The sequence below is a fragment of the Ruditapes philippinarum genome, unplaced genomic scaffold, assembly GCF_026571515.1.
Source record: "Ruditapes philippinarum isolate M1 unplaced genomic scaffold, ASM2657151v2 ctg6413_1_1_1_1, whole genome shotgun sequence".
Taxonomy (NCBI): domain Eukaryota; kingdom Metazoa; phylum Mollusca; class Bivalvia; order Venerida; family Veneridae; genus Ruditapes; species Ruditapes philippinarum.
In genome coordinates this window covers 52,166-69,374 of record NW_026861175.1, presented here as the reverse complement: position 1 = coordinate 69,374, position 17,209 = coordinate 52,166, and the positions used below count along the sequence as shown (strand labels likewise).

At 32.1% G+C, this 17,209-nt stretch overlaps 1 protein-coding gene across 2 annotated transcripts; it reads left to right on the top strand.

The window, feature by feature from the left end:
- The first annotated feature begins 733 nt into the window (after positions 1 to 733).
- On the top strand, positions 734 to 16,699 carry LOC132714751 (hydroxyacylglutathione hydrolase, mitochondrial-like). Of its 2 annotated transcripts, XR_009623599.1 has the most exons (6): positions 734 to 856; positions 1,960 to 2,063; positions 6,150 to 6,251; positions 9,417 to 9,496; positions 15,404 to 15,574; positions 15,942 to 16,699. XR_009623599.1 is itself a non-coding variant. In XM_060697671.1 (5 exons), the coding sequence occupies exons 2-5, from the start codon at positions 2,016 to 2,018 to the stop codon at positions 15,495 to 15,497; spliced, it is 324 nt and encodes a 107-aa protein (XP_060553654.1). In that variant the 5' UTR covers positions 734 to 856; positions 1,960 to 2,015; the 3' UTR covers positions 15,498 to 15,655. The 2 variants fall into 2 exon arrangements, 1 of the variants encoding a protein (XP_060553654.1); XM_060697671.1 differs by lacking the exon at positions 15,942 to 16,699 and having other exon boundaries at positions 15,404 to 15,655.
- The last annotated feature ends 510 nt before the right edge of the window (positions 16,700 to 17,209 follow it).

Below are 17,209 nucleotides of genomic sequence, written 5' to 3'. Positions count from 1 at the left end.
TGAAAAGAAAATTAAACATGTGTTGAAAACCCCCATCACGGGGGTCACGCTGGTTAATAAAACTCATTGAAAAACCGGTAAAATCCAGTGTAGGAGGTGATGCAGGATGGAGCATTAACTGTAAATTTTCCCATAAACGAATTAAGGTATGCTTTTTTTTGTTTTGAAAAGTTGTTTGAACTTGGGAAACACATTTTATAATAAAGTATTACATTTTTAGTTATAATAAAATAAAAATAACACTTTTTTTTAAAGAGACAACAGGATAATTAAATTAAATTTTTTCATATGGGCGACGTTCCAGCTTTACTGTGAAGAAAAGACCTCACATGCCGTTCCGTGCATTATTTCAGGCACACAAACGGCACCTGAGTAGAACCCCGATGTTTTCGTAAGCTCAGCTGGATAGCTTCCTAAACATGAAAATAATCCATTCGGGATTCGAAAACCACAGCGGTGAGGGGGCAAGTGATTTGAAGTCAACGACCTTAACCACTCGGCCCCTGGTTGCCCCATATAGTTTTCAGGGTGTAACATTAAATCAAGGAGAGAAATCTAGCTGCAATTTGTGTGCAGGCCAGTCTGTTAGTGTTATCATTGGCTGCACTGAGACATATTCAACTTGTTTGATGTTGTAAATATGAATGATTGATTTATTTTGTTATGTTGAATTTTTTAACTGACACTTCAAACAATATACAATGTACACTCTATACCCTATATATTAATAATATTATTATTTTTCATTGCTAGCTGGGGAACTTGAACATAAAATGTTTATTTACACCATGCCACACAGCGGGGCATATCTGTTACTATGTTACTGGAAATAAAGCCGACCCAGCTGTCTTCACAGGTAAGAGTTACCATCAAACCTGGTTATTATACTATAAAATATATTATGAAACTTGTTTTGTAACAACAGTTTTGCAATTGTGAATTTACAATTTATAATCAATTAGTCAAAACCACTTGCCCCTCACTGCTGTGGATTCAAATCCCCACTGGGACTTTGTATTCTTTCAAGTGAGGAAGCTATCTAGCTAGCTTTGGTGGTTCTACTCGGATGCCGATTCATGCCAAAAAATACATGTAAAAGTCTTCCTCTACCAGTAAAGCTGAAAAGGCGCCATAATTATGACCTATACTTTGTTGGTGCGACATTAAAAATCCAACCAAAAAAAATTAGCAAAATGTACAATTTATCAAAACGCTTGAAATTTTCTTCTCAATAATTTTAGGAAGAAAGAAATGCTTTTTAGGATTGAATATACACAGGAATAAATATTTACATTGAATATCATATTAAGTGTTTTCAATGAAAAATGCATTAACTGTTTACATTGAATATCATATTAAGTGTTTTTAATGAAAAATGCATTAACTGTTTACATTGAATATCATATTAAGTGTTTTTAATGAATAAATGCATTAACTGTTTACATTGAATATCATATTAAGTGTTTTTAATGAATAATGCATTTACTGTTTATATTGAATATTACTTTAAGTGTTTATTCTGAAAACACACACATTTATTACACCAAGCTTTCTTATATACATGTTCTATACATCAAATTTAATTAGCTTGTCACATTTGGGCCTCCATTTGTCAGTTGATTTAGAGAGATAAAGTTGAGATATTAATGATCCCATCATGAAATTTAAATACTTGCATGTAAAGAAGCTAAGTCTTTAATTAATATAAGGTTGATGGTCCTACTCAGGTATGATAATGTTGAAGTAATGCAGGTAGGTGTGCCTAAAGTCTGTGTTTTACCACTTAATCTGAAAAATGTCAATCTTTATATGATAATCTACAATAAAAAAAGAATAGAAATGAATGATATATACTTCAATTGTATCTTTGTTAAAGGTAAGGTGTTGTTTAACCAATAGCTAGCAGTTTATTTGTAAAGAGTATTTATGACATGTTAATGATGATTATTTTTATGATAGGTGATACATTATTTAGCGGAGGTTGTGGAAGATTTTTTGAAGGTACACCTCCACAGATGTATTCAGCACTGATTGAAATCCTTTCTTCCTTGCCTGGTGAAACTGTAAGTCTATTATAGATCTACAAAACTGTTGTAGACTCATCGAAAAACTATTTCATCATTTTCTTTTTCTCTGTAATATAGACAGATAACATGGTTGACATTTAAGTTGGAATTTGAAGTGTATGTATTTCCCAAAATTGGAAATACATCCACTTCAGTATTTGTTAATCAACCTCAGTATCTGTAATTCAACCTCAGTATCTGTTAGTCAACCTAAGTATTTGTAAGTTAACCTCTGTTTCTGTTAGTCAACCTCAGTTTCTGTTAGTCAACCTCAGTTTCTGTTAGTCAACCTCAGTATCTGTTAGTCAACCTCAGTTTTTGTTAGTCAACCTCAGTATCTGTTAGTCAACCTCAGTACCTATAAGTCAACCTCAGTATCTGTTAGTCAACCTCAGTATCTGTTAGTCAACCTCAGTATCTGTTAGTCAACCTCAGTTTCTGTTAGTCAACCTCAGTTTCTGTTAGTCAACCTCAGTATCTGTTAGTCAACCTCAGTATCTGTTAGTCAACCTCAGTATCTGTTAGTCAACCTCAGTATCTGTTAGTCAACCTCAGTATCTGTTAGTCAACCTCAGTTTCTGTTAGTCAACCTCAACCTCAGTTTCTGTTAGTCAACTTCAGTATCTGTTAGTCAACCTCAGTTTTTGTTAGTCAACCTCAGTATCTGTTAGTCAACCTCAGTACTATTAGTCAACCTCAGTTTTTGTTAGTCAACCTCAGTATCTGTTAGTCAACCTCAGTACCTGTAAGTCAACCTCAGTTTCTGTTAGTCAACCTCAGTATCTGTTAGTCAACCTCAGTTTCTGTTAGTCACCTCAGTATCTGTTAGTCAACCTCAGTTTCTGTTAGTCAACCTCAGTTTCTGTTAGTCAACCTCAGTTTCTGTTAGTCAACCTCAGTATTTGTAAGTTAACCTCTGTTTTGTTAGTCAACCTCAGTTTCTGTTAGTCAACCTCAGTATCTGTTAGTCAACCTCAGTATCTGTTAGTCAACCTCATTTTCTGTTAGTCAACCTCAGTTTCTCGTTAGTCAACCTCAGTATCTGTTAGTCAACCTCAGTTTTTGTTAGTCAACCTCAGTATCTGTTAGTCAATCTTAGTATCTGTTAGTCAACCTCATTATTTGTTAGTCAACTTCAGTTTCTGTTAGTCAACCTCAGTTTCTGTTAGTTAACCTCAGTATATGTTAGTCAACCTCAGTTTTTGTTAGTCAACCTCAGTTTCTGTTAGTCAACCTCAGTTTCTGTTAGTCAACCTCAGTATCTGTTAGTCAACCTCAGTTTCTGTTAGTCAACTTCAGTATCTGTTAGTCAACCTCAGTTTCTGTTAGTCAACCTCAGTATCTGTTAGTCAACCTCAGTTTTTGTTAGTCAACCTCAGTTTCTGTTATTCAACCTCAGTTTCTGTTAGTCAACCTCAGTATCTGTTAGTCAACTTCAGTATCTATTAGTCAACTTCAGTATCTGTTAGTCAACTTCAATATCTGTTAGTCAACTTCAGTATCTGTTAGTCAACTTCAGTATCTGTCAGTCAACTACAGTATCTGTTAGTCAACCTCAGTATCTGTTAGTCAACCTCAGTTTCTGTTAGTCAACTTCAGTATCTATTAGTCAACTTCAGTATCTGTTAGTCAACTTCAGTATCTGTTAGTCAACCTCAGTATCTGTTAGTCAATATCAGTATCTGTTAGTCAACTTCAATATCTGTTAGTCAACTTCAATATCTGTGTTGTGGAATGATGAAGCAGTTGGTAGCAATTTCTGTCTCTATTCAGTTTAATATCAGAAGCTGTTAGATAAGCAGTAGCACTCAGTGATCCAGTCATACGAGTACTTAAAATAAAACCATTAACCTGGTAATAGTCTGTGGTAATAACTGGCTTGATTCGTAATGAATACTGTTTGTAAACAGAATAGAATGTTTAGGAACTAAACATTGTGCTTTATTTTAAGTAGGGTTCCTACTGTTCAACAATGTACATGCACCATTTGCTCTGAAGGAAAGATATAAACATGTTTTGTTCATACTGTTATTTAGAAAGTATTCTTTCTCTAAATTCAAATAACAATTCTTTTGCAGATATATTGCTTTATACACTTAAATTTTTTTTAGCTCACCTGTCACTTAGTGACAGGGTGAGCTTTTGTGATCGCTTTTCGTCCGGCGTCCGTCCGTCCGTCGTCCGTCCGTCGTCCGTAAACTTTAACTTTAAATGACATCTCCTCATAAACCACTGAGCCAATTTCATCCAAACTTCACAGGAATGTTCCTTTGGTGGTCACCTTTAAAAATTGTTCAAAGAATTTAATTCCATGCAGAACTCTGGTTGCCATGGCAACCAAAAGAAAAAAACTTTAAATATCATCTTCTAAAAAACCAAAAGAGCATGAGCTTAGATATTTGGCATGAAACATCTTCTAGTGAGTGTCTACCAAGTTTGTTCAAATAAAAGCCCTGGGGTCAAAATTGGCCCCGCCCCAGGGGGTCATTGATTTTCCCTATATGTATATAGTAAAAACTTTAAAAATCTTCTTTTAAAGAACCCAAAGAGCTAGAGCTAAGATATTTAGCATGAAACATCTTCTAATGGGTGTCTACCAAGTTTGTTCAAATAAAAGCCCTTGGGTTAAAATTGGCCCCGCCCCAGGGGGTCATTGATTTTTCCTATATGCATATAGTAAAAACTTAAAAATCTTCTTTTAAAGAACCCAAAGAGCTAGAGCTAAGATATTTAGCATGAAACATGTTCTAATGGATGTCTACCAAGTTTGTTCAAATAAGAGCCCTTGGGTCAAAATTGGCCCCGCCCCAGGGGGTCATTAATTTTTCCTATATGAATATAGTAAAAACTTAAAAAATCTTCTTTTAAAGAACCCAAAGAGCTAGAGCTAAGATATTTAGCATGAAACATGTTCTAATGGATATCTACCAAGTTTGTTCAAATAAGAGCCCTTGGGTCAAAATTGGCCCCGCCCCAGGGGGTCATTGATTTTCCCTATATGAATATAGTAAAAACTTAAAAATCTTCTTTTAAAGAACCCAAAGAGCTAGAGCTAAGATATTTAGCATGAAACATGTTCTAATGGATGTCTACCAAGTTTGTTCAAATAAGAGCCCTGGGGTCAAAATTGGCCCCGCCCCGGGGGGACATTGATTTTCCTTATATGTGTTTAGCAAAACTTAAAAATCTTCTTGGAAATAACTCGAATAGCTAGAGTTTAGATATTAAGCATGAAAGTGTCATCTTCTAGTAAGTGTCTACAAAGATTGTTCAAATAAAAGCCCTTGGGTCAAAACTGGCCCTGCCCCAGGAGTGTCATTGTTTTTAAATAATAGTATATGTGTAAAGAAAAAACTTAAATTTTTTTTTTTTTTAAAAACCCAACAAGCTAGACCTTAGATGTTTAGCATGAAACATCTTCTAATGGGTGTCTACAAAGTTTATTCAAATAAAAGCCCTGGTGTTTAAACTTGCCTCGCTGAGGGGGGCCTATATACAGGTGAGCGACTTCAGGGCCATCATGGCCCTCTTGTTTAAAAATTTGCAGGCTTGAAAATAGAAAGGTGTACAGTTTTATTTTAAGGATGTATAATTAAAGATGTAAGATAAAAATTGTAAGAATAGATATTTAGCTGCAAACATACTTTAAAGATGTGCAAGCTCTCAAGGTTCTTTACTAATGAAATAGGTTTATATTGTTTCCTTCCAGTGTTCATTTAGATGATGTAAGATAAACCAATGGTTCTGTGACATCAGAGGGCTTCATTAGCTGAGTGGTTAAGGAAGCTCAGTTTGAATTGCTTGTCCTCGCTTCTGTGGGTTTGAATTCCCTCAGCAATATTGTTTTATGTGAGGAGGTAATCAAGGTATAGAATTGTGTGAAAACATGCATGTACTAAAGTGTAGTATTAAAGCAGCAGTGTTGTCTGCTTGTCATATGACATTTATACCACAGTGGTGGTTTGATGTAAAAAAAAACCAACAAATATGACTTAACAGGTATATTGCAGATCTACTAGATTTTTTGTTGAATTCAACAACTACGAATAATCTAGCTGTAATGCATATTTTGTAATATTTCAGCGAGTGTTTTGTGGACATGAATACACTACTGCTAACCTGAAATTTGCTATACATACTGAACCAGACAATGTTGATATACAAAATAAGATCAAATCAGCTCAGGTGAGAGACCAGATTACCTATTATATAAAATTCTTTAAAGGCCCATATCCAAGAAATGCTTTTAATATTATTTCTCAAAAGATTCTTTTTTGGTGCCTTGTTATAATTTCGAAGAAGATACTTAATGGTTTTCAAATGTACCTGAACGTCTTTGGTTCTGTTGGTTTTTGGCAGTTAGTATAGTTATAGGGATTTTGTATGGAAGTCAAAATACTACTTACTTTACATTTTTTTACTTTTATGACATACATTTTCAGGTTCATTGCTACATTCTTCCGGTAATAAGCAGTTAACATATTTTTTAACCATTATTTAAACATTATACTCATTTTTGCCCTTTCAAACGAAGGAAAATTTTATTAGTTTCTAAGGCATAATGTGCCATTAAAAAATTCTTAGAAGCATTAATTTTAATTCAAGCTCTTATAGCTTACAATTATCATTCTTGAATCTGCTTCAGGTAGTAATTTGTACTTGTGTCATATCAAGAAACATGGCTGTGGTCTTGTAAGAGCTTGAGGTTATGATACATGGGCTTAGATACATACATCTTAGTCATTATGCCAATGATGTAATGTTATCTGATTAAAATCAGCTCCTAAATAATGCTACATGTAATACATAAAATAAAAGAAAATCTGAACTTTTGTACACTGTCCTCTTCACTTGTTTGTGTTTAATAGTTACATAAGCTTGAAAAGTATGATTGATTTCAATTGTATAGTAAATATTTTATATGATATTTGTACTCATATTTGAACCGCCTCCGTGGTCGAGGGGTTAGAGGCTATGACTTCTAATCCAGTTACCTCTCTGGCGTGGGTTCGATCCCCGGGAGATGCTTTGGTAGTTTAGCACGGAGGAAGGTAGTCTAGTACTGCTGTAACTCTCCAGGAACGATGGTTAGGAAACTACCCGCCTACAGAGACATAGATAACAGAGATAAGCAGCTCCTATATACTCCATTGAAATATCACTCATGCCTAAAAAAAGTGGAAAATTAGGCATTTGGTAGCAAATAAAACTTAATGAATGTACATTTGATCCTTTAATATTATATACCATTTGAAAGGTAAATCTTTCATCTATGGCTGCATGTTAAAATATTGGTAACTTTCCATGCCTTTCATTTAGAAAAAACATGGCAGAAATACCCATTGAGCCAGTTTTTTTGTCATATGAACAATTTTGTAACAAAAAAATATTAAGTAGTTCTCTTTAAAAAATGATACAACATTTATTTAAATGGGAACTGTAAATATTTTTACCTGCAGCCATAGATAAATGCATAAGCTTTCAGAAAATGTATTATTTTACTGATTTTGATATCTGGTTAATAAGTTTTACTTGCTACAAGTTTTAAGTTTAGTAGGCACGCGTGATATTTTAACTGGCTAGGAAGTAGCCTATCTCTGTTATCTATGTCTCTGCCGCCTATATGACGGAAATACTGTTGGGAAAAGGCGTAAAATGAAACAAACAAACAAAGTATTCATATTTGTAATATAAGATGTCATAAGGAGAAATTGCGTCCAATTTAGGATGAATAATTTCTTATTTTCTTAATAAAGTTGACAAAGATTATAATCATAAAAAATTAACATCACAGACGTAGAAGTCAAAGTGCTATATAAGTGTTAGTTTACTATACAGTTTTGAGAAAAGTTGAGCGTGCATCTCCTCAAACAGCTTTAGTTTTAAACTGCTATGAATTGTTGTATCATATTTAGTTTATATAAATTTATTTTACTTTGTTGGAAGCTATAAGCTCATTGAATCACTCTCAAATCCGTTCCTGGAACCAACCAATACTAAGCAATGAAAGTAGAGTTTCTTGCTCAAGAAAATAATTGCTTGCCCCTGACAGGGTTGGAATCCACACAGTCAGCAATCTTTAGATTACTAGTCTGACGCGTCAACCACTCGGCCACGCCGATTAACTTTCATATTTATTTACTTGTCATATTTAAAAACCTCATTCTTGTTGTATCTTTAAAACTATTATGTTGGATGATTAAAAACTTAAAGTCTGTTTTAATCATTATTGAGTCTGCTTCTTGGAACTGACTAGTACTAGTGTCAAATTAGAGGTTTTTGTAATTTCAGTAGGACTTGACCCTGAGAAACAGATATAGTAACCTATATAGAGGATATTTAAATTCTTTCTATAAATACATGATTTATTTTCATTTGGTGATATGAAAAATATTACATTAGTGGCTACCGCCATGATTGAAATATGATAATTTTCATACCAAAAGATAAAAATAAATCCTGTATTTATAAAAAAAACTCTGTTTTCTGTTTACTATATATTTTTTTACAGTGAAAAAACAGAAAATGAAAATATACATTTTATTTCATCAATGTTTCACAATATTTCATTTATAAGTATATAATAATAAGATGTAAAAAAGTTGAAATTATTATAACATTGAAAAAAAAAAGATATTTAAGTAAAGTTCAATTACTTTTATATTTTTATTACTGGTTGGAGAGATAACTCCGACACTAAATCACACATTTTTTGCAATATCTTAATCATCTTCCTGTATATTTTAAATATTGAACCATCTAAACAAAGTTCAGTTCAAAGTCTTTACTTTATACTACAAAAATTATGTATGAAAATGGAATCTGGTACTTCTTTAAGTTTCTGAAAGAGGTATACAAAAATGGTATTTTTACCCCACAGCAGTAGATAAAGTCGACACTTAATTTTTTAAGTAAAAATGACTGGAAAATCTGCATCAATAATTTATTTTTACATTTTATATGTTTTATCTAGTTTTTGTGAATATTTAAACAATTTTTCAAAAATCTTTCCCAAGCCAGTGGCCTGTGGTCAATACAATTCTAACTATCTTATTGTAATTTAGTAAAAAGAACGTTTTGAAGCAGTTTTGCCTATGAAAAGTCTAGGTTATTTTAAAAACATAACAAAGTTTACCAAATTATAAAAAAAATCATCCTATTCTGCTCCAATACTTTTAGGTGACCATGTTCTTATTTGTTGAAAAACAAAGTTATAACAAATATATTTATCAAGTGTCGGGGTTATCTATGCGTCGGAGTTATCTCTCCAACTAGTATGCAGATTACAGTTAAGCTTATCAAACTGTTAGATTTTTGACGTATCAGATCTTTATTATATTGTTTATTCAGAATCTGAGAGACAATAGTCTACCAACTATACCTTCAACAATTGATGAGGAGAAGAAAATTAATCCTTTTATGAGAGTTCAGTAAGTACATGTACTGATACTCTTCTGATAAATTTGAGCCGCGTTATGACAAAACCAACATAATGGGTTTGCGACCAGCATGGATCCAGACAAGCCTGCGCATCCGTGCAGTCTGATCAGGATCCATGCTGTTTGCTTACAAACCCTATAACAAGTAGAGAAACTGATAGCGAACAGCATGGATCCTGATCAGACTGCGCGGATGCACATGCTGGTCTGGATCCATGCTGGTCGCAAACCCATTTTGTTAGCTCGACTATTCGAAGAATATGAGAGCTATTCTAGTCGCGTCGGCGTCAGCGTCCGCGTCGGCGTCTGCGTTGGTTAAAGTTTTTTGTAAAGTCAAATATCTCAATTATTGCTTGAGATATTCAATTGAAACTTACAATACTTATTTATAGTAACAAGGTACATCACATTGACAAGTTGGATAACTCTGCCTACAATATTGACAGAATTATGCCCCTTTTTAACTTAGAAATTTTGGTTAAAGTTTTTTGTAAAGTCAAATATCTCAATTATTGCTTGAGATATTCAATTGAAACTTACAATACTTATTTATAGTAACAAGGTACATCAGATTGACAAGTTGGATAACTCTGCCTACAATATTGACAGAATTATACCCCTTTGGAACTTAGAAATTTTGGTTAAAGTTTTTTTTTGTAAAGTCAAATATCTTAATTATTGCTTGAGATATTCAATTGAAATTTAAAAATACTCTTTATAGTAACAATGTATATCAGTTTGCAAAATTGCATAACTCTGCCTGCAATATTTGCAGAATTATTTTGCCCCTTTGAAACTTAGAAATTTTGGTTAAAGGTTAAAGGTCTTCAAAGATATTTACTTGAAACTTTACACATGCCATAGGGTCATAATTGGAGGGTCATAATTGTATGTCACTGACGCAAGTCCCATAACTCTATCTTGCATTAAGGCTGATTCATATCCCTTTTCTACTTAGTCTCTTGGTTAATGTTAACATGATAGTTTTACATATCTCAATAACTATTAAAGAATATATTTATTTAAAAACTTCACATATGCATTTAGGGTCATAATTTGTAGGCACTGACAAAGATCCATAATTCTATCTTGCATTTAGGCTGATTTTTCTCCGGGATTTTTCAACTTAAAAATTCATGGTAAAGTTTTGCTTGTAAGCTGTTATCTCAATAACTACTGAAGGGTTTGTACCTTTTTTGGGACAATTTTATGCATTCATAATAATAAAGCAGTGATTAACTTGATAAAACATCTTAATAACAAGCCTTTGTACCTTTTCTGTCAAATTTATGTATTCATAGGTAATTAGTTATTATTTTACTCAATTAAACACCCTTGTGACATTACCTTCCGAATAGTCAAGCCAATACTGTATAAATAGACTCTCTCTAAGGCTATAACATGAATTTATGAAAAAAAATTAGCTCTTTTGTGAACTTAAAAAATTTAACATTATAAAGGCTCTTTTACTATCAAGCACTTAGAATAGTCGAGCGTGCTGTTCTACTGACAGCTCTTGTTGGTTTTGTCATGAAGCGGCTCATTTATAGACAATGACAGAAGAACTTAAACACTGACCTAGAAAGAAACAAAAAAGTCTAGGAAACCAAAACACTTTTAAAGTAAATGGTAACATGTTGATGTATGTTATCTTGTGTAAGTAGATAATTATGTTTCTTATATGAAATAAAAAATTGTCATAATATTATGTGTAACTATCTTTTACTAGAACCTTAAAATAGATATTTCGAAAATAATTGAAAAATCTTTATCTATGAATCTACAAGACATTGGGCTTATATGTTTTATAATGATGCAAATAAAGTTCCTGAATGTTTGATTGCGGACATCCAGGAAAAAAAAGAGAGAAAATAATCAAACTATGATGAGGGATGTGGTGTTGCCATTGTTGTGCAAAAACTTTTTGTTGCCCATTATTCAAACAATATTAAAGGTATCCAAGTATCACTTTGTCATAAGTACAGTAGAATTTTTCTGAAACCAAATACCAGCAAACTTTGACATTTAAACTTGTAAATTAACATTAACATAATTTTATCACTTTAATAGGAACAATAAAAAATGATGTCTGATACAAGTCATTGAACGCAAGTTTTTATTCAGTTAAAGGATTTAAAACAGTACATTGTATTTTTCTGAAATAAATGTACAACATACAGTAACTTGATTATTTTGTTAAGACATGAATAATACAATGTTCTGTGGGGAACCCACTGTTAGCTTTATATATCTTTCAGCATCTCAACTCATATTTATCTACCTCTGGCATATTTTTCAATATATCAAGCCATCATATCTTACATGGCATATAGTCAAGAGGGCCACTACAAATTATTATGGCCTTTAGGTCAGAATTTACCAACCCTTTGGTCACGTTTGATACATAGACTTAGATTGACACTTGTTATGGAAAGAACTTTCAAAATTGTCTTTCAAAATCATTACAACTTTAACAATATGTTTTAATATGATACATTAGTGAATGCCTCTAGCATGGCCTTGTCACATCTATGAAAGCCTGAATGGGGCTAGGAAGGATAAAGACTGTTGTTTTTTTATTCACACTAAGTTTATTTTGTTATGATTGCTTACCAACATATGGCCAAACAATTATGTATTAATGGATTTAAAGCTGCACACCTCCAGATGAAGCAAATTATTTTAAAGACAATCAAACTTGAAAAAAAAGTTGAGATTTTAAGAAAAGTAAATAGATAAAAAGTAATAATTTCCATGTTATTGCAAAAAATTAACTGATTTTGCTGTATTTTTTACTATATTTCTACTGCGTTACTAATACGGTAAGGGCTATTTTTGCATATTTTGACCTCATTTTGGTTATTAACATGGGTTGTAAATGCTGTTTGCAATGTGAAAATTATTAGCTCACCTGTCACAAAGTGACAGGGTGAGCTTTTGTGATCGCTTTTCATCCGGCGTCCGTCCGTCCGGCGTCCGTCCGTCGTCCGTCCGTAAACTTTTACTTTAAATGACATCTCCTCATAAACCACTAAGCCAATTTCATCCAAACTTCACAGGAATGTTCCTTTGGTGGTCACCTTTAAAAATTGTTCAAAGAATTTAATTCCATGCAGAACTCTGGTTGCCATGGCAACCGAAAGAAAAAACTTTAAATATCTTCTTTTAAGAAAACATAAGAGCTAGAGCTTAGATATTTTGGCATGAAACATCTTCTAGTGAGTGTCTACAAAGTTTGTTCAAGTAAAAGCCCTGGGGTCAAAATTGGCCCCGCCCCGGGGTCATTGATTTTCCCTAAATGCATATAGTAAAAACTTAAAAAATCTTCTTTTAAAGAACCCAAAGAGCTAGAGCTAAGATATTTAGCATGAAATATGTTCTAATGGGTGTCTACCAAGTTTGTTCAAAAAAAGCCCTGGGGTCAAAATTGGCCCCGCCCCGGGGGTCATTGATTTTCCCTATATGCATATAGTAAAAACTTAAAAAATCTTCTTTTTAAAGAACTCAAAGAGCTATGGCTAAGATATTGAGCATCAAACATGTTCTAATAGGTGTCTACCAAGTTTGTTCAAATAAAAAGCACTGGGTCAAAATTGGCACCACCCCGGGGGTCATTGATTTCCTTATATGTGTATAGCAAAAAACTTAAAAAATCTTCTTTGAAAAAACCAAATAGCTAGAGTTAAGCTATTAAGCATGAAACATCTTTTAGTGAGTGTCTACAAAGTTTTGTTCAAATATAAGACCTGGGGTCAAAATTGGTCCCGCCCCGGGGGTCATTGATTTTCTTTATATGTGTATAGCAAAAACTTAAAATCTTCTTTGAAAAAACCCAAATAGCTAGAGTTTAGATATTAAGCATGAAACATCTTCTAGTAAGTGTCTACAAAGTTTGTTCAAATAAAAGCCCTGGCCCGGCCCCAGGGGTGTCATTGTTTTTAACTATATGTGTATAGTAAAAACTTAAAAAAAATCTTCTTTTAAAAAGCCCAATGAGCTAGAGCTTAGATGTTTAGCATGAAACATCTTCTTATGGGTGTCTACCAAGTTCGTGCAAATTAAAGCCCTTGGGTTAAATTGGCCCTGCAACATTGGGGGGGGGGGGGGGGGGGTTGGGGGGGGCCTATTTACAGGTGAGCGACCTCAGGGCCATCATGGCCCTCTTGTTTTTCTTTGTTCATTTCACAATATCCTACTTTTTAATACACTTTCAAAATGTTCATGAAAATTAGCATGAATCTGGAGGCAGGCTGCTTTAATGAATATCCACATATTTGGGTTTTCATACAATTATAAGTTATATATATACTTATGTATGCAAGTCAGATAATTTACAGTCCTATATGAACAAAACATGTATATGATAACAATGATTTAGTAACTATGTAAAGGGAGCACTGGCATTTTATTTAAATAATACTAAGTCATTCTAGTACTATGTACAGTAACTATTTTTGATATCTTAGTTGAAATTCAAGTAACTATTTTACCAGTTCTATAGAATAAAATTATACTGTTATTTATAATCATCATTGAAAAAAAAACCTTATCTAAATGCAGGAAAAAACGTGTTTAAATACCAAATTACCAATGTTTAAATTATCAAAAAAAAGCAGAAAAAAAAAGAAAAACATCTATTCCATAAACTGGTAATTTAACAAAGCAGTGGTCAGGTATTTGTAATGTAGCATGGTTTAAGGTGTGTAGATTGTCTAGTGGGCAAATTTCTATCAATCATGCCCATATAACAAAAAAAACCTATTTCAATATTTGCTACTTAAACATTAAAGAGAAAAGACTTCTTAAAATCTTGGAAATTAAAAAGCCCTGTGTTTACTAATTAAGTATGTAACATGGTCTAGTAGGTTTCTATACAAAAAATAAATAATTTATGGCCTTTGATTCAAAAATTGCTTTTTGGATTTTTTCATCGACTTTTCTATTCATTAAAGCCAGTGAAACAGTTTGGTCTGTTAGAACACATTTTGATTGATCAATATTGGTCCCAGTGTCAATGTGTTATTTCATATGAAGTAACCTGACATAAAAAGTTTATTTTATTCACTTTAGAAACATATGTAATGTAACTACCTGCAGATATATCACTTAGAATATTTTCTAAAGAAACACATAGAGGATATTTGTTTGTTTTGCATGTAAGATTGAAATATAATTTCACTGAGTGAACACCAGATGCAATATTTTCACGAGTGGTGGCGCCACGAGTGAAAATATAATAGCTGGTGTTCACGAATGAAATATATTTCAATCTTATATGTAAAACAAATAAATTTTCTTTTTATTTCATGCTTTTTTAAGTGATTTTAAGTATTTTTTACTGATTTTGCTGCGTAACGTCGCGTATTCTCCTTTGTGACGTCATCACATCATTACGTCACATCATAAATTTTGAAACATAGGCCTGTTAAATTTCTGTAATTGTGCTACATTTTTAACATGATGTATTATGACATCGACTTCCTTTTCTTAATGAAGCAAAATTTACGCATGACGGCATTTATTTCTGCCTGTTATTCCATGTAGTTTTGATTTTCTTTTCATCTGCATTCAGATATAGTCCGGCTACAGTGAAAATTATATTTTATAAATTTCACTAGTGGTTTATCAGAATATAATCATCTGATATATTACAATAAAACACTGGAAAGCATGAAATAAAGATATTTATCTTAAGTAATCCTTAAAGATATAATCCATTGATAGACAGGAACACAAAAAAGGCCACTGCTCTCTAATCATAATTTTATGATATGCATTTTATCTAAAATTACATGTCTTTATGTTTATAACTATTTGAAGCTGAAAGTTTTTTATACAAATACATGTACATGTACAATATGTGTCCATACTAATTGACTAATATTCCTTACCTTTCAGATGTGAAAGTGTTAAGAAACATTGTGGATGTACTGACCCAATTGAAGTGATGGGGTACTTAAGGAAAGAAAAAGATACCTTCAAACCAACTTGACTGTCAGATGAATTATGAATTTTTTAATTCACCTTGTCAATTACAATGAAGACAACTTCAACTTGATGATTATTAAAGTACTGTCACTTTAAATATCGTTAGAAAAGCTTTATCGGGATGCTTACACATTTTATGTACATAAATATTTTTACTGAGAAGTTTGTTTTTAAAAGAGTTATTATTTACCCCACCCATCTCAAGGTGAAAAACCTAATGAGGATTCATCCATCTGAGAGTACAGACCCCGGATGTGTTTCAAAGCTATTTATACATGTAGTTCACCTCTAGCAAACGCTAAATAGCTTTTCTTTCTGAATAAGTTTTTTTTCAAAGTTTGAATGAACTGAAATATTTAATTCTATCATATGCATGATTAACTGTGTATGAAACTAATCCCCTTATTGTTATGAATCTTACTATAAAAATATCACCCCTCCCTTTCAGGCCCCTTGTCACACATGCACCTTACACTGAAAACAATGAAAGGAAGAAACAACATGACAGTCTATTCTGCTATATTGTCACATTCTGACATTTGATAGATGAACATGTATAAGATCCTGTATGTAGTAATTAAGGATGTAACAACACACAAGTGAAATTTTAAATCTGTTTATGATTATTCTTCTAAAATAATTTCCAAACATCCAAGAATATGTTAAATATGTTCTATAAATGTTTATTCGCATAAATGATTAATTATATGTAATTATTAAAATGTTTGCATTAATTTCTTATTGTTAAATTTAGGCTAAACTTTATCGAAAATAAATTTCTAATTACCTCCCTTTATTTACATGAAATGTAAATTCGGTAATATCTTTATAAATAATGCTTTTTTGAACTTACTCAAATTAAGATTTAACAATAATGATAAATCTTAATTTGAGTATCATATTTTTGATATAAAACCATAAAAAAATTGAGTTACAGGATCTTTTACATGGTGAACATATTAACGTGTAAAAATGATATGTGATTTAAAATTATGTGATGAAATAACAACATGATATAAGTTTGTGTATATATAACTTGTAACTGAGTTCAGTTTCTGTATTTTCCAGTGCTGATTATTGGCTATTACATAAACAGAATTTTCTTGCAACAACTTTAGCTCCATTCCTATGTTATTTTCATTGTACAATTTTTTATATATACATGAAAAAATCTAACCATTGAAAATAAATAGCTGTAAATCATGATTGTTGTTATAGATAGATAGATAGATTTATTTTGGCAAAAGGTACATGTTACATGATAAACAAACACAATATAGATTAAAACAATTACAAATAAATAAATAAATACTATATTATGTAAACCATGACGTGTTCCCAAAACCAAGGATAACACAAAAAAGAGCAAGCTCTTATTTCCATTGTGGTCCTTAGCATTTGGTGGCATGACAAAGAGAGGTATTTCATAAAAGAAAATAAAAATTTACTAATTATAAGAAAAATCACATTAATGAAGGATATCATTTAAAATTATCACAATTTAAAATGTAAAGTAATGTAATTCATTAAAAAGTCAGTATCACATCATTAAGAAATAATCATGTCGAATTAAGAAAAGATTACATTAAAAAATTATCACAGTATACAGCATGTACAGGATTATTGCGATTTATTATCACAGGGACTACTTAAAAGTAATTTGTTGGCTACCTTAAAACGATGAAATTTGTTAATTTCAGTCATACAAGTTGGAAG

Coding starts and splice junctions, on each gene's coding strand:
- LOC132714751 (XM_060697671.1), top strand. CDS start 2,016: ATGTATTCAGCACTGATTGAAATCCTTTCTTCCTTGCCTGGTGAAACT. Junction 2,064..6,149: donor CTTCCTTGCCTGGTGAAACT/GTAAGTCTATTA, acceptor GTAATATTTCAG/CGAGTGTTTTGTGGACATGA. Junction 6,252..9,416: donor ATAAGATCAAATCAGCTCAG/GTGAGAGACCAG, acceptor TTGTTTATTCAG/AATCTGAGAGACAATAGTCT.